Source organism: Pan paniscus, chromosome 7 (genome assembly GCF_029289425.2).
Source record: "Pan paniscus chromosome 7, NHGRI_mPanPan1-v2.0_pri, whole genome shotgun sequence".
Taxonomy (NCBI): domain Eukaryota; kingdom Metazoa; phylum Chordata; class Mammalia; order Primates; family Hominidae; genus Pan; species Pan paniscus.
This window is the reverse complement of record NC_073256.2, coordinates 43,414,374-43,431,086: the sequence shown is the minus strand read 5'-3', so window position 1 is coordinate 43,431,086 and position 16,713 is coordinate 43,414,374. Positions and strand designations below refer to the sequence as shown.

Here is a 16,713-nt window from a genome sequence, read left to right as displayed (position 1 = left end):
TTAGCCCTTTAGAATGATTATGCTTCTCATAAGCTTAAAAAAAAAGCCTTTTTATGTAGTCGGCTGTTAATTTTTTTTCAACTCTGTTCTCTTCTAAGATAAGAATGCTAATTAGAGTTAGGGAATGATTTAAGGAGCATTACCTAAAATGAATACCTTATTGAAGATATGATGTGGTAACTTTTCAAAATACCTCAAATAAGTCAAAGAGAATCCTGAAAGCCCTGCATTATGGTGTTGAACACAGTTAGCATGGATCTGGGGATTTCATGTCTTCAGAGGCCTAGCACAAAAATATTTCTCTCTCTTACTCTCAATATGGTTTTAAATAATTTCCATCAATAAACTTTTTTTTTTTTTTGACGCGGAGTCTTACTCTGTCGCCCAGGCTGGAGTGCAGTGGCACGATCTCAGCTCACTGCAACCTCTGTCTCCCAGGTTCAAGCAATTCTCCAGCCGCAGCCTCCCACGTAGCTGGAATTACAGGTGCCCGCCTCTACGCTGGGCTAATTTTTGTATTTTTAGTAGAGACGGGGTTTCACCGTAATGGCCAGGCTGGTCTCAAACTCCTGACTTCAGGTGATCCGCCCACCTCAGCCTCCCAAAGTGCTGGGATTACAAGTGTGAGCCACCACGCCTGGTCAAGAAACTTTTAAGCCCCATGATTATGTAGATGGATTCTTGGGTGTCTAAGCAGCCTATATAGATTAATGCAATGAAAAATGCAGTGATTTTCCACCCAAATTCTCTATATGGGTAATGAAATTATGTGTACACTGATGAAGAAATATATGTGCACATGAGTATATTTATATTCATATTGTGTACTTATTTTGGTAAACTCATCATTGCAATCTGTATTGAAATTATATATAAGAAAATTAAGGTACCAGTTAATTTCTTCTCTTTAAATTAAAAATTCTGTACCTATAGCTGTGATCCAATTTAAAATTCATTATCTTTAACAAATGGTTTTGATTGGCTACCAAATGCCTGTTACAGTGTGGAGCATTTTCATAGGTAACACCCCATCACCTTGGCAGCCCTGTTTTACAGATAGGGAGGTGGAGGCTTAGAGGGTAAATATAATGGACCCAAGACACACAATTTTGCTATCTACAGCCCGGGACTTGAACTCTCGTCTGTTATTTTTGCCAAGCTCTAAGGGTTGAGGAGCCCTAAAAATAGACAAATTTTAGGCAGATCTAATAGAATAATTCACTTAAAAATAGCTCCTGGTTCCCTTTGGGCAAATTATATAAAACACTAGGAAAAAAATAACTTGTTCTAAACTGGAACAACCAACCTATTTGTTGTGGAAATGAATATCCTAATGTTTTAATACTGTTTCTGTCTGCACTGACTGGCAATAGAAGGAAATGCACTAGAAATAACTCTGTCTATTGAACATGAAAGTTACTATGAGAAAATTGTTTGGCACTTGCAAGCTGTTGAGATAGAAAGAATCACCACTTATTTCGCATTTGAGTATTTATTCTTTTCCTCAAGATGCAAACACAGTGCCATAGAGAAGTGATATTGTATCTTTTTTTAAATGTAAAGAGATAATGCAAGTATATTAAATGAATGATTTATAGTATTCCTCTGTTTTCTTTTTTTTCAATTTTAAAAGAAAGAAATGACCCTAGCTTAACATCCTTATAAATGGAGGTGGCCACAATGGATAGATTTGAGGATTACTATAGGACAGAGGTTAAGAGTGTATGCTTTGGGCTGGGCATGGTGGTTCACATCTATAATCCCAGCACTTTGGGAGGCTGAAGTGGGCAGATTGCCTGAGTCCAGGGGTTTGAGACCAGCCTGGGCAACAACACGAAACTTATCTCTACAAAAAAACCCCCACAAAAATAGTTAGCTGGGCAGGGTGGCATGTGCCTGTAGTCTCAGCTACTCAGGAGGCTGAGGTGGGAGGATCACCTGAGCCCAGATGCTCCAGGCTGCAGTGAACCATGATCATGCCACTGAACTCCAGTCTGGGTGACAGAGTGAGAGCCTGTCAAAAAAAAAAAAAAAAAGAGTAAATACTCTGGACCTTTCCTATGAGTTAAATCCCAGTTCTGTCATCTACTAGTGTGTGACCCAGAGGAAGTTTTTCTTAAAAAAAATCTGTTCTTATATGTTTTAAGATTGAGAATAAATGAACTTTGATAATCCTCACAATATTTAAAATAAAATAGTGTCTCCAAGACAGTCTACTGGCAAGGTAGAAATTCTGTTTTTCAATGGCTTGATGTCATTGTGCCCAGAGACCTATTGTCGTCAGAGGAAAGGTACTCTTATATCCTAAACACGTGGAGATTTGTGCTTAGTTTAAATGTAGTTTCTCCCTGTCACTGAACATATTTGGAAACATGAATTTCAAATTGCTTTCTCTTTCAATAATAGTGTAATGGCTGGCAGTGACAACAAAGTAAGTAATTTTATAAGAGAAGACCATTGTATCTCCAGGCTCTAGTCCTCAATAAACATTTATTGAATTAATTAATCAACCAGGCAATTGATCGACTTAGAAATACTTGCATGGGTTATTAAAGGTATGTTGTTCTATTTATTTATTTATTTTAGAGATGGGTTCTCACTACTTTGCCAGGGCTGGACTCGAACTCCTGGGCTTGAGTGATCCTCATGTCTCAGCCTCTGGAACAGCTGTGACTATTGGCCTGTGCCACTGCAGCCAGAGGTGTTCTGTCATTTTTAAAGAATAGAAAATGTGATTTTGTTTTATGGAATATGTGGCAATATTATTGAATGTCTTACCTTCTTAGGAAAGAAAACGAAGTGGTTGAAAACAAAGTTAGAGCTGAAGAGTTAAGTTTCTGGTGCCTGCGTTGGAGAGTTTTGCTGATTGATCCTGTCATTTTTAAACAATATATGCTACCAAAAAAGAAAGTCTTCTAAGCCCCAGCGTCCAGTGCTGGTAAGTGAGATGATTTTAGGTGCAAATGAGTATTTTTATAGTAATGATTATATATTTAATGGGCATTTAAAAAATTCACATAGATCGTATCACATAACTCCAGCCTCCATTCCTACTTCTGACAACAGCTCCCAGACTTTTCTGTGAAGAGCTGCAGTTCTGTCATTGGAGTCAGTTTGGGTGGGACTATCAATCAAGGTGCTCCTCTTTGCTAGCAAAGGTGTGTGGCAAATAGATGACGCTCTGTTCCTGGAATTCCAATGAAATGTCACAGAGTTTTCAGTTTAATCCGCCCTGTGACTGCGTGATGATTCCTGCGACCTCTGACCCTGGGGCTGTCTGAGCTCCTCTCTCCCAACACCTGACTCCTCTGCTGATGTTTTCACTCTAGGAGTTACCCTGTGTCCTTCCAATATGCTCTTTTTTATTTTTAAATTCTGTATCACTAGATCAGTTTTTTTTTTTTTTGCTGATTATATTTAAATAATCCTGTGTCACTTTGCGTGTCATGGATATTTTTGCTTCAGAAAAATTAACATCTTAACTTAAAACGTAAATTGTTTTAAAGAAAGAAATCTGAATACATAATTGTACAGATAATACTCAGATGTAGCCAAAATTGTGAGGATTGGCAAATGGCTAACGATTGGGAAACAATAAAAACTGCCATTAACAATTAGCTTCCTGGGTATGTTTAGGCATTAAAATTGGAGTTATCTTGAAAAAGTCATTGAAAATATATCAAGGATTGTATTATTGAGCTGATCCTATTAATGGAAAAACATGGACTTGGACAGGATAATGTGCTAATTAATATATTAATGGTCTTCAAGGCCTAAAACAAGTTTTGAAAAGGGGATGATAGTATTTCCTTGGTCAAGATCATGTCTTTTTATTTAAAAACACTTATTGCCTATGTCACAGAATCTCATTTTTCTTTTCTCAGGTAGGGTATTTTATTTATTTTTTATATCATTTTCCACAATTAGTAAAATACTAAAGGTATAAATCTCTGTCAGCCAAATCAAGCATTAGTGATGCAGACAATGTGTATGTGTGTGTTTGTGCACAGGAGGCATGCCTCTGAGGCTGGATAGTTCCGGGTAGGAGTGTTAGTGATGTCAGCCCTGTCCCCACTGGACACATCATCATAAATGCCATGAGCTCCTCTGTCTCTGTCCCAACTCCAAGGCACAAGTTATGAACCCCTCCTTTATTGGTCCTCTTACCTAGAGGTTCTGAGTTCTGTTTTGGGATAGAAACAAACACTGAAGATTTCTATCCCACCAGATTCCTATTTGTATCTGATACTTTTATTTTTATTTCAAAAATATCATTTAAAAATTTTGGGATGAAGACCGGGCTCAGTGAAGATGTTGACACCTGAAAATATCTTCAGCAATTACGTTTTCCAAGTAATCGCTGTCAGGGAAATAGCAATAAGATGTGCAGTTTACTTATGATTCCCCCCAATAATCTATTTCAGGGCAAGAAAGCTTCAGGTAGTGGAGATTTCACTTTGAAATGGCATAACAGGCTGGGCGTGGTGGCTCATGCCTGTAATCCCAGCACTTTGGGTGGCTGAGGTGGGAGGACTGCTTGAGGCCACATAGCAAGACCCCATCTCTAAATAAAAATAAATAAATAAAAATTAAAAAAAGAGAAACGACATAAGACTCAGCAATTGACTATGTTTCCAATATGACCTTTATTGAGCAAGTACTGCTGTGACGTTTAACATCGATCAACATAAGATTGCAAACTGTGCATGTCAACGAGGTTCTCCCATGAACAAAAGTCCATTTTAAATGCACCAGTGAGGTAAACATAATTATTCATATATAGCTTTCTTAAGGCTGAGTTCTGTGTTTCATTTATTGTTTTTGGCTCAGTTGGTACTTTGCATAATACATCTCAAGACATCCCCCCTTAAGTGACCCCCTTCCAACAGCTTAGGAAATTGGCAAATTTCCCAGGTACATACAATATCATGCATTTGAATCCCCCAAAGACTGAGGAGGGAGCACCCTGAGCTTGCATGCAGTCCCCTCATATTGCACAAAGTAAAATACAATGTCTGGAGCCCCCATGGGAGAACCCGTTCTGTTTTGAAGCTGCCAATCACATGCATTTTGAAATTGTCATATGGCTTAACCTTTTGCAATGGACTCAAATCTTAGTCACTCTGGGTGACTTCCTTTACTATGGCGTGTGAAGTGACTTTTTCTACCTTTTTAGTAGACACTAGTTTCTCCTCAAAGGTCTCTTCATGCTCTTCAACCTTTTGAGTGACGGTTACAGATTTAGTGATGTATTTGGTAGCACCATCTCCCCCCTCACTGGTGATTTTTTCTACCGTTTTGGTCACCACCACTTTCTCTTCACTTTTATCACCCCCCTTCTTTTCATCTGCTGGGCTCAAGTCTAGGCCATTGGTGACAACGCCTTTCTCCTCTTCCCTCCCACTGCCTTTTTCCTTGGTCTCCTGCTCTACCTCCTCTTTTCCTTCTACCTCCCCATTGACAGCTATGTCTTCCTTCCTGGATCCCTTGGCACCTTTATCACTCCCTTCCTCCTCACTTCCTCCCTCTCCTCCCGCTTTCTCCTTCTCTTTCTCCTGCTGCAGTGGCTTCCCCTCTTCTTTGGTCTCTTTCTCCAAGTGAACCTTTACCGATTTGGTGATGGTGACCACCTCCGCCACAGCTTCCTCCTTTACAGGGGACTCAGCTTTCTTCTTCTCTGGCACATCCTTTGGTTTCTCTTCCTTTTTCTCTACCTTCTCTTCCTTGGGAGCTTCCTTGACTTCCTTTTCTTCTTCCTCTTTCTGTTCACCTTTCCCCACTTCTGCTTTTGACTTCGCCTCTTCCACTGGTGATTTTGGCGCAGGAGATTTGGCTTTCTCTTCCACTGGTGATTTTGACACAGGAGACTTGCCTTTCTCTTCCACTGGTGATTTTGACACAGGAGACTTGCCTTTCTCTTCCACTGGTGACTTTGGCACAGGAGACTTGCCTTTCTCTTCCACTGGTGATTTTGGCACAGGAGACTTGGCTTTTTCTGGCTTTTCCACCTTGGCATCTGCCACCAGCTCCTCCTTGGTAGCCACTTCCTCACTCTTTTCCTCCACTTTCTTTTCCTCTTTAGCTTCGGCTTCCTCTCCTTCAGCTTCAGCTTCTGTTTCTCCTTCTTCCTGCTCACCTTCCTCTTTTTCACTAGAGCCTTCCTTCTCGGATCCTCCCTCTTCGGCTTGGTCTGACTTAACTCCCTCATCTTCTTCCTCCTCTTCTTCCTGGCCTTCTTCTTCCTCCTTTTCCCCTTCCTCTTCTTTAACTTCAGGTGCAGTTGCTTTCACTGGAGACTTTTTGGCAGCTACTTCTTCTTCTTCAGCTTCGGGTTCCTCTTCCTTTTCTTCTGCTGCTTCTTCCTTCTCTTCCTTCATGGAAACGGCCAATTCCTCTGTAATGGCTGTCAGGGCCTCTTCCATTTCTGACTTCTCATCCTCCACTTTGGTTTCCTCTATGATCTCCTCGACAAATTTGTGTTGGACCTTAAGCTTGGGAGCTTCCACCTTGGTTTTCTGAATCTTACTGGATATTGTGATTGGGGGTCGGTGTGTATACAGTGGCCCAGTGATGCTTCCTGCAAATGTGCTAAATCTAGTCTCTTCACCCTCCAGGAGTTTTCTAAGGAGAAAATCAAAGAACATAAGACATAGTAAAAATTTCACTAGGCCTTCTGAGCTTCATTACATTCTGGGTATTGTGGTAGCTACCTTTGAATAAATAGAATTACATAAGTAGAATATTCTATCAATTCACTATAATACCTGCTATCACTTACTGGCATATTACATTATACTCAGTGACAGAGAAAGATTCTCCTGGACTGCCAGACAGTTGCCCCCTACAATGACTAACCTTGCCCAATAGTCCACTAACCACACCCAGCTACTAAGTCTTGGCCCTGCAGTAGAGATCCATTAGGTACAACATGAATATGCTGAAAAACTTGTTAGTGGCCAAATAGCAGAAAACAAAAACAAAAACAAAAAAACAAAAAGCCATAAACAAAACGCCCCCAAACTCCAAAGCCAAACAGCCTTTCTGAGAGTAGTCACTTTCTTAAACATTTAGATTTTCAGGTGTATCGAGTTATAAATTTGTTGATAATTTTTATCATAAAGTGTCTATTTAATGTAGTTATTCAGCTTTCCTGAAAAGAGAGATAGCTCTGTAAATGCAATTTATTCTCGTTATATTGTAACTACCTTATTGGTAGCAGAAAAATTTTAATCAACGATTTTGTCCTTTGCGCTTAGTCAACAGCAAGGTCACTTCGATTAATAGACCTATAACCTATCTCACTATCTATAAAATGATCATATATATTTGTGTCTATATATCTAGATTTATATGCGTATGCACATATATGTATCTATAGATCTAGATTAATATCATACATGATATATAGATATAATTTATACTACAGTCTAGCATAAAATATAATACATATAAATTATGTACATATATAAAATAACTATATCTATATTATATCATTCTATATCTATTCTCAGCCAGATGATGGCAATAGTAAGCTATATAACAGAGAAACAGAGAAATAGAACGTCCTGGTGTTTGTCCTTGACATTATACATTTGAAAAGCTGAAACCACTAGATGAAATATTAGAAACCAAAACTCTGTTCATGCTTCCAGCATTTGAAAACATTTTTCCATAAAAGGTTTAGGCATGTGCATTGAGATTAATCTGCACCTCCTTCGTGTAATTAAAAAACCTTTTGTTTCTACTAGTATTCATTCTTTTAAAGCTGCATAAAAAGAGATAAAACTACACTTGCAATGCTTTAGAATAATTTCTTTTTAAGTAAGCAAGAAAACCAGGTGCTGAGTTGATGCCTGCACCCTGCCTGCTTTAACTTAAGTGGTGGAAGCTCTGCCCGAACAGCCTCTGCACTGCGGTTAGTGTTCCGGCCATGCACGTAGTAAGCACCGTACCTGTACGCAGCGATTTCTATATCCAGAGCCATCTTGACGTTGAGGAGGTCCTGGTATTCGCGCAAATGACGAGCCATTTCCCACTTTGTGCCCCGAAGCTCATTTTCCAGCTGCTGGATGGTGTCCTGAAACAGACACAGAGAATCTCCCTAGACTCATCCTTGCAAACAGCAACTTCCTTCGCAAACCACTTGCTACCCCTTCCCCCTGGCCTCCTCCCGTCTCCCTCCACTCCTGCAAACCTGGCTGACACCCGACTCCCAGACCCCCGTCCCACCCCCTTTTTCTTTTAAATCTGAGCGATTCTCAAATGAACATACAAGATCAGTAAGACAATAGGACACTTCCTGGGCACATCACGCACGGAGACCAGTGGACTTAGAACACGTCTCAACAGGACACAAACATGCATGGGGAAACTCCATGGCTGACCTGGCCATTCCCATCTGAGCCCTTTGGGCTGAAGCCAATTTTGAGAGCTCTTCCGATCACTGCCGGAAAAGTAGAGAATACACGTGTTTCTGCATAAGCTATCCTAAAGTTGCTGATTTATCCACTACCGAATTCATCCCTCCTGCTTTAAACGTGCAAGCGTGCAAAATTAGAACTGGAAAAGATGCACGTTTCTGAAAAAGGTCAAGACCCTTAGCAGCTGGGGCAGGTGGGTGGGGGCGGAGTGTGGAGGATGAGAGGGGCGAGGACGCTGATCCGCAAATACCCTAGGTCTGCGGCGCGCGCGCTCTAGCGAGCGGCCACCAGGGAGCGCGGCGGAGAGGGCGCCTGGGCACGAGCCCAAGTGTCGGGGGCGCGCGGCGCTGGCGCTGGCGCAGGCTGGCCGCGCAGCCGCGGTTCCTACCTGGTAGCTGCTGAGGTCGTGGTTGTGGCGCTCCTCGATGTCGCTGAGCTGCCGCTCCAGGGACTCCTTGGTGCCGCGCACCGACTCTAGCTCGATGCTCTTGGACTGCAGCTGGCGCCGGTACTCGGCGATCTCTTCCTTGGCGGAGCGGATGGCCTCCTTGTTCTGCTCGGCCGCCTCGGTGAGCTTGGCGTAGCGGCATTTGAACCACTCTTCGGCCTGGTGCATATTCTGGTCTGAGTGGCTTTCGAGCTGGGAGCGGATTTCCTTCAGCGCCGTCGAGATGTCTGTCTTCAGGTAGTCTTTGCGCTCCACCGTGATGTGCGATGCCTGGATCTGGGCCAGAAGGTCGGCCACCTCCTCCTCGTGGTTGCTCCGCAGGAAGGCCACCTCATCCTGCAGCGACTGCACCTTCTTGTCCAGCTCCACCTTGACCAGCGACGCCTCCTCGATGTCTTTGCGCAGCGCGCGGATGGCCGCCTCAGTGTCGTCGCGCAACCGCGCCTCCTCCTCGAAGCGCTCCTTGAGCCGGTGGATGTCTTCCTCCAGGTGGTCCGAGTCCAGCTGCACCTGAGCCTTCTCGTGGTTCACCATCTCCAGGGTGGCGCGCAGCTCGCGGATCTCCTGCTCGTACGCGTCGCCCAGCTGGGCGTGCGAGGCCTGCTTCTGCCGCAGCGCCTGGATCTCCGCCTCAATCTCCTTATTCTGCTGCTCCAGGTAGTGCACCTTCTCTATGTAGCCGGCGAAGCGGTCGTTCAGCCCCTGCAGCTGCTCCTTCTCGTTGGAGCGGGACAGCTTGTAGTCGCCGCCGGGTCCGGAGCCGCCGTTGAGCAGGGACGAGGACTGGCTGAAGTCAAGGCTGCTCTCGGCGGAGCTGAGCATGGCCGAGCTGTAAGCGAGGCGCGGGGCGAGCATGCTGCGCTTATAGGAGGAGGACACGGTGCTGGGCGAGCCGCGGGACCACGACTGCGAGCGGAAGCCGCTGGACGGGGAGCCGCTGACGCGGCTGAAGCTCGAGCGGGTCTCGGTTACCCGCCGGTAGGCGGACGGGTTGCCCAGCGAGTCCAACGTGTAGCTCATCTTGGAGGCCTTGGGGCGTGTGGCTGTCACAGCGTTCTGCCGGCCTCGCCGCAGCCCATTTATAGCCGCGGCGCTGGTCCCGGGCCAGGGCCCCGCCCCGTGGAGGCGGCGGCCGAGGAGGCGGGGACTGCGGGCACCGGTCGGGGAGGAGGGGAGGGGGGGCGGCTGAACGGTGATTCAGCGCCCGCTCCACGTGGGCCCAGGCCGCATGGGAACCTGGACTTTTCTGCCCTGGGCCCAGCCCCTCCCCCATTTCCCCTTTCAGTCCCAGGCTACCTGTAGCCGGGCATTCGCCTTCTTTCCATTTCTCACCTCCCGATTGCGTTTCGCACCCTTGGTGCGAATATCGCCAGCGCCCTTTCTTTGTCATTGTCCCGCCGTTCGGGCAGCGCTTCCCCGACCCCGTGGTCCCCTTGTTCTTTAGCGTTCTACCCGCTTATCCTCAAGGCTTTCTCTTATTTTGCCCTTTCCCTGATACTTTTTTCTTTACCCATCTTCTGTGCTTAATTTCATCCCCTTCTTTTTTGGCCCCTGTTCTCCTTCCTACTCTGGCCTTTAGTCCAGTTCACCCTGCCCTTCTCTCAGCCCCTTCCTCGGAGATCCTTTTCTTCCAATCTTTCCTTCTCCCCGTCTCCTCCCTCCCTCCCCTTGCATTCCCTCTTTTCCCCTCCCCCACCCTCATCTTTTCTTGCCTCCCTCCCCTTCCCCCACTCCTTGTCTTAAAGCAGCTGGAGATGAGCGCCGAGGAGCTGGGTCTAGAAGACAAAACAAAACAAAAAAAAGACTTTGAGGAACGGTCTGCCTGAAGGCTTCGGGAAGGGGACAAAGAGAACAGGCCGGGGTAGTTATTTGTATAAAAAGTGGGATATGGCGTTTTTAACGTTTGGGGGACGTCCGCAGCTTCCGCAGGGGCAGAAGGTAAGGCGCTTGTGCTCGCTATGGCGCCGGCAGCACCAAGGACAGCGCCCAGGTCGGCGAGTGGGAGGTGCAGCCACCCGGGGGGCTTGTCACCCAGCTTGGCCTGTCAGGTTGGCAGGGGGCAGGGGGTTCCCTTCCCCCTCTTCTCTCCGAGTAAATACAATTTAAACCTGCCTGTAGTGACTCTCTTTGCAGGAGCGAAGCTGGAATCACAGGCTAAGACTTCCCTGCAATGCAGGGTTGGCACAATGGACAGATCGCAGATTTTGAAAACAACCAAAATTCATTAAAGTCAGTTAACAGAAATATATACTTGTAGCCCAGTTTGAGTTTTCTAACATATGATGGTATAGGAAATGAAGAGATACAGGGCCTGAAATGTGAAGGTCAAATACTCCTTGGAAAGGAGAATTTGAAATCTGTTGGGATGAAAAGTCCAGGGAAATATAGTTTTTCTTAAGTTTGGACACAAACAATTGCCTTGTCATCTTTCGGTTCAGTATTCCCTATGTGTAACTGCAATGATTGAAAAGGCATCTGAATTAACTTTAAATTGATTTAAAAGTTGCGGAACAGATTCACCACAACCTTGAATAAAATCAGGTGTTTTCCCTTCATTTAAAATGTAATATATTTTTCGCTTTAGATTTTAATGATTGATTTGGAATAGATTTTCTATATCATTAAACATGTTTATGCAAACAAGAACTCTACACAGACTTCTTGCTGTCTGGTGTTCTCCAAACTGTTAAAATGTCCCTTTATTTTGGGTAGTGCTTTGGGGGTAATTCAGGTTAAAAAAGTTCAGAATACTACAAGATAAAGTGAAGAAGAGATTGCAGAACTAACAACAGTGCTGGGGCCACAGGTACAAGTGACTGAATGTGCAACGCTTGCTATGGGTGAGAAGAAACTACTGCTTATAAAAAGTAGGGACTCCAGACCGAAATAGCTTCTTTTCACAGCATGTTTCCTTAAGTCCCTGTTTTATTAAAAGACAGGATCATATTCATCAGTAAGTAATCAGGAAAGGGGTGGGTTTCTAGAGGTTTTATTTTTTATTTTTATCAGCTCCCTTGGCCCATTTGTATTAAAATAGAAATAATGTTTTAAACAGGAGGTGCTAATTTTGGGAGTTACTTTTGGTTTATTAATATGAAACTGCAGTATCGCAGGCCATGTAGGAGAAGGATGTTCTAGTTTGCTGAGAGACCTTAGGCAAGCAGAGCCCATCCATGTCTTGAGTTGTTGAGAGAGACAGATGATGGAATGAGGGGACTGACTTGTGAATACTGTAAAAACAGGATTTTCTGGTTTTATGTAGATAAATAAAGGCAAGGAGAAAGAAAATTCCCTGCCTTCTGTAAAGTATTGCGGATGTCAGGCTGGACTCAGCAGGATACCATCTAGATAAGGCCAAATGCTAATTATGCAGTAATTTTGCCTTTGTTGCTTATTACTTTCTGCTTTTATTGAAATATATAAAAATCCTTGGCAATTTCATGGTGCACATTCACTGCAAACTCTGCAATGAGAGTACATGGTTAACCGGCAGCCTTCTGCTGTTAGTTTTCTTTAGGGCTTTGGAAACGAGATGACTCTGCAGAGAGACATTTACAAGGAAACACATGTCTAACTTCACAATTACCCAGTTTTGCCTTGTATCTGAAGTAGCTCAGAAATTGTTCAGCTTCCAGCTGGTTACAGAAGGAGGAAAGTGTTGCATACAAACAAAATAATACAGTTACTCAGGCTACATCTGGTGCCTATAACTTAAAATTGTAACTTCAATATCACATGATATATTGTTCAATCTGGGCACTACAGGATAATGCAAAGAATTAAAAACAGTTGTTTTATTAAGAAAAAACAGTTCCCATGTCTTAAAAAATGATGGATCCAGTTTCACATTTAGCAAAATGTTTTCTTTTATATTAAACTCTTCCACTTTAACTACTCTTCCTAAAGGTGATTTGAAGGTTATACCCATCAGTAAATTTAGTATGAAAACTTTTTTTAAAAAGCTATAAAAGATGTTTTTCCCTTTTTGTCTCATAGTTTTGAAGAACATTTACCATCTTAATAGTTTTCACAGAAAGAAATGCTTTTGCGTATTTTTAAACCCTAACAACACTAAGGCTATGAAATCTTCTCAAAATATTAAAAAGAGAGAAAACAATCATGGCAACTCACCCGGATTAACCACACTGCATTCATGGAATTAAGTTTGACTACGATACTTTTGTAATTTATTCTAAATAGAAAAGTTACTCATATGATTTAGAAGTAAGACATTTTAAATGAAATTATCTCTGAATTGTTGTTTCATAAGCTACAGTCTGTTTTGAATCACTTTATAGAGAAATACAAGGCATGCTCCAATCTATATGTTCCTTCAGTAGGGAAAGTGAAAATGTTAACTTTGCAGCTAAGAGATGATAGCCACTGTCAGGTTTTGTAGGGTGTCATCTAATACTGGGAAAATATCATTTGCAAAGGTGGTATATTTACTGGGTCATAAAATAAAGATAAAAAATAAGGAGTTAGGCATTTTCTCCCATCTTTCCCTATTTCCTTACATTTCTTCTTTTAAATAGCATTTTTGGATATAAAAAAAGGCAAGGAGGATGGGATGTAGGAACTGGATAGCAAGCAAGATACTCCAGATGGACAACGTCACTTTCAAATTGGTAGGCTGAATCCATCCAAGATGAGATGATCTGTACTTTCTTTCAACCTATTGTGTCTTGAACCTAATCTGTTTACCTGGGATCTGGTTCTAGAACTCATAATAATTATTTATAACCTGTCCTCTGCTAATTATTTAAGGGGTTGTTGATGTAGGAAGCTAGGGACTTAGTCTGCCGAAGCAGGAACACAAGAAAAAGGAAGCTATATTACATATTTCTACTTGATCCTCAGGATGTCAAACTTTAAAAGCAGCGTTGACTTTTGTTTTTGTTGTTGTCGAGAGTTGAAAGCAAAATAAAAATATTCTCAGGGGAGAAAGACTGTTTCTTGTCAGGGAAATTGGGATGTACATGTATGTCCCTATTGTCTTTAATCAAAACAAATCCATCTGGACCACAGTGTTCCTTTTCTGTCATTAGGCCACTGAAATGGTGTTTGTTTCCCTTGCCAAATATTTTATTCTTTGAATATTGCCTTCTATTTGTCAGTTACTGTTATGATGAAGTTAATTGAAGTATTTACAAAACTTAAAACATTTAATCTTTATTTTATTCCAAATGTTAAATTAATCAGTTTTAAAATTCTATGTCTGGAAATTTCATGTGTGTGGTGGGGGAAAATTTAGCTTTTGGCTTTAACATAGCTTGCTGATTTTTTTGCTGTGTAATGCTTTCACCTCTCCAATGTGAATCCTTTCTGTGAAAGCCAGGGGAGAAAGATTTAGAATTTTAAAAAAGTACTTAATAGAACCTTGGTAAAAGTGACTCTAAAAATAAAGTTCAGTAGATGCATAATAAAATAGTACTCCTGTATTAATTTTCAGCATGTTTTTAACTGAACCCATTAGCTTTACCTATAAAGCAGCAACAGATGTTGATGATATGCACTTGAATTTTGAAAACCCTGCCTTGCACGTAACTGCACCAGTGCAGCTATGAAATATTTATGACATATTTTATCCCAAGCTTACCAAGGCCTGACTTAGCAAGAGACATAATTCTTTTATTAGAAACTCTTAATTAAAATGAGCTTTGTAAAACTAGAGCAGATCAATGATCTTTGGACCAAATTTCTGAAAAGAGCTAAACTTGGGAACAGAAAGTCAAAAAGAAGCCCCACCTAATAATTCAGTCTCGTTGTCCCAGGACTGGGTGATTTTTTTTCAATCTCTGCAATTTTGAAAATCAATATTCTTTCATAATCCTTTGAAAATGGGCTCACTGTCATAGCTCTGTCTTGTCACTTAGCTTACTAAGAAGAGCATCTATTTTAGAATACTTAACTCACTTTTTTGGTTAAAATTTATATATATATGGAGTGTAGAAATTTGCAAAATGGAGAGAGACAATAATTTAAGTATTTTCTTCTAGTCTTTTTCTCTGTAACTTAAATATAAATAGGATCTTTCTGTTTATATAATCCCATGCCCTGTTTTGTAAAGTAAATATATCTGAATAAGTTGTTTGCTATCTTTAGAGGAAAGAACATGGTCCTGTTTGCCATGAGAGCTGGACTGTAGCTCGGTATTTAACTTGAATTTTTCTCTTAAAAAAGATTTGTAAAGACTCTTTAGATCAAGAATGATAAAATAATAATAGCAATAATTAATAACAATAGTAGATCGAGAAAGCCTAATCAGGACTGATATTAATTTCTGTCTCCTTTCTGCCTGCCTCTCTCTCTCTTTGGTTATTGAGAGGAATGTCATCATGAAGCTGAGGGCGGTGGTGTGACAGCTGGAGGTGGTAACTTGTAATAACTTGTAATGTGGTCTAGTCAGTCCTAAATACTGTGTTCTTTTACACTTAGTAGTACCCTAAATCCCAAGCCATCATCATCACCACCACCATCAGACTTTTACATTTGGACAATGCTGTATATCAAAGAAGCAAAGCAAAACAAAACAATGTATTCTCATCTGAGCTATGCACAAATTATTATTTCCATTTTAGAGTTGATTAAATTGCTGATTTGTCCAAGGTCACACATCTGGAAAGCAGTGGAGCCTAGGCCAGAACTCATATCTTCTGACACCCATGCCAACATTAGAACAAGTTTCTTTAGTAGATTATAAAATCCAGTCTCAATGAGCATGAAAAATAAAAGTAGGTGGATCATAGTCATATCAATAAAAATAACTGGTATTTATTAACTAGTCGCTAGGTGCTTGGCACTGCGCCAAAACTTTACAGAGTTATCTCATTTAATCATCACCACAACCCTTTGAGATGACACTTTTGTGGAAACTGCAATTGAGCACAGAGGCACAGGGAGGTTAAGTACCACACACAGCTTGGAGGTGGTGGAATGAAGACAGGAATTTAGGAGACTCTGACTCTGGAGGACAGTCCTCAGCAGGATCATCAGGAGGCCATGCCCACCTTAAAAATCTCATTTAAAAGCTAATTGTTGAACTGCTAGGTCATGTTAAAAAGATTAAAGGGCCAGCTGGGTGCTGTGGCTCATGCCTGTAATCCCAGCACTTTGGGAGGCCGAGGCGGGTGGATCACGAGGTCAGGAGTTCGAGATCAGCCTGGCCAACATAGTAAAACCTCATCTCTACTAAAAATACAAAGATTAGCTGGGCATGGTGGTGCGCGCCTGTAGTCCCAGCTAGTTGGGAAGCAGAGGCAGGAGAATCGCTTGAACCTGGGAGATGGAAGCTGTGGTGAGCCAAGATTGCGCCACTGCACTCCAGCCTGGGCAACAGAGCAAGACTCCGTCTCTCAAAAAAAAAAAAAAAAGATTCAAGGGCCACTATACATTCTTTTGCTGCATTTTTACTATTTATATAAAAATAAAACATTTTTGTATTTTTTCAGCTAAACATTATTTCATGGTTTCTGACTTTATTAAAGACATTAAGAATAAAAACATTGAATTACTTGTCTTTGTTATATCATATTCTAAATTAATTTTCTATGTAATTTGAAGTACATAAAATTCATTTGGCTAGTCCATGCTCTATGGATGATATCTCTAATCATGTAGCTATTATTTTTTCTGGTATATATTTATCATTCACATTTATATTCACTTTTGGTTTGGTTTTTGGGAGATTTTTAATTTGTACTATACATTAGTTTATCATGATATCATTTATTTACATTTATGTATATATTTATACACAGTTGAAAAGACAATCTTTTAATCATGTATTCACAATTTTTTGTAGATGTCAGACTCTTTAAACTAAATCTACTTTGAGAGATCCCA

At 41.7% G+C, this 16,713-nt stretch overlaps 1 protein-coding gene and 1 long non-coding RNA gene across 2 annotated transcripts in view; one reads left to right on the top strand and one right to left on the bottom strand.

The window, feature by feature from the left end:
* Window positions 1-1,382: 1,382 nt before the first annotated feature.
* Window positions 1,383-16,713, top strand: part of LOC134731058 (uncharacterized) — a 772,118-nt gene continuing 756,787 nt past the window's right edge. Inside the window, exon 1 of the long non-coding RNA XR_010113121.1 lies at window positions 1,383-2,938. This is a non-coding gene — a long non-coding RNA (uncharacterized LOC134731058). The remainder of the gene's footprint in view (window positions 2,939-16,713) is intronic.
* NEFM (neurofilament medium chain) lies at window positions 4,628-10,081 on the bottom strand. Its single transcript, XM_008977209.6, has 3 exons — window positions 8,809-10,081; window positions 7,953-8,077; window positions 4,628-6,621 (listed from the first exon to the last, which is right to left on the bottom strand). Exons 1-3 carry the CDS (start codon window positions 9,886-9,888, stop codon window positions 5,115-5,117), a joined length of 2,712 nt encoding a protein of 903 aa, XP_008975457.1. The 5' UTR covers window positions 9,889-10,081; the 3' UTR covers window positions 4,628-5,114.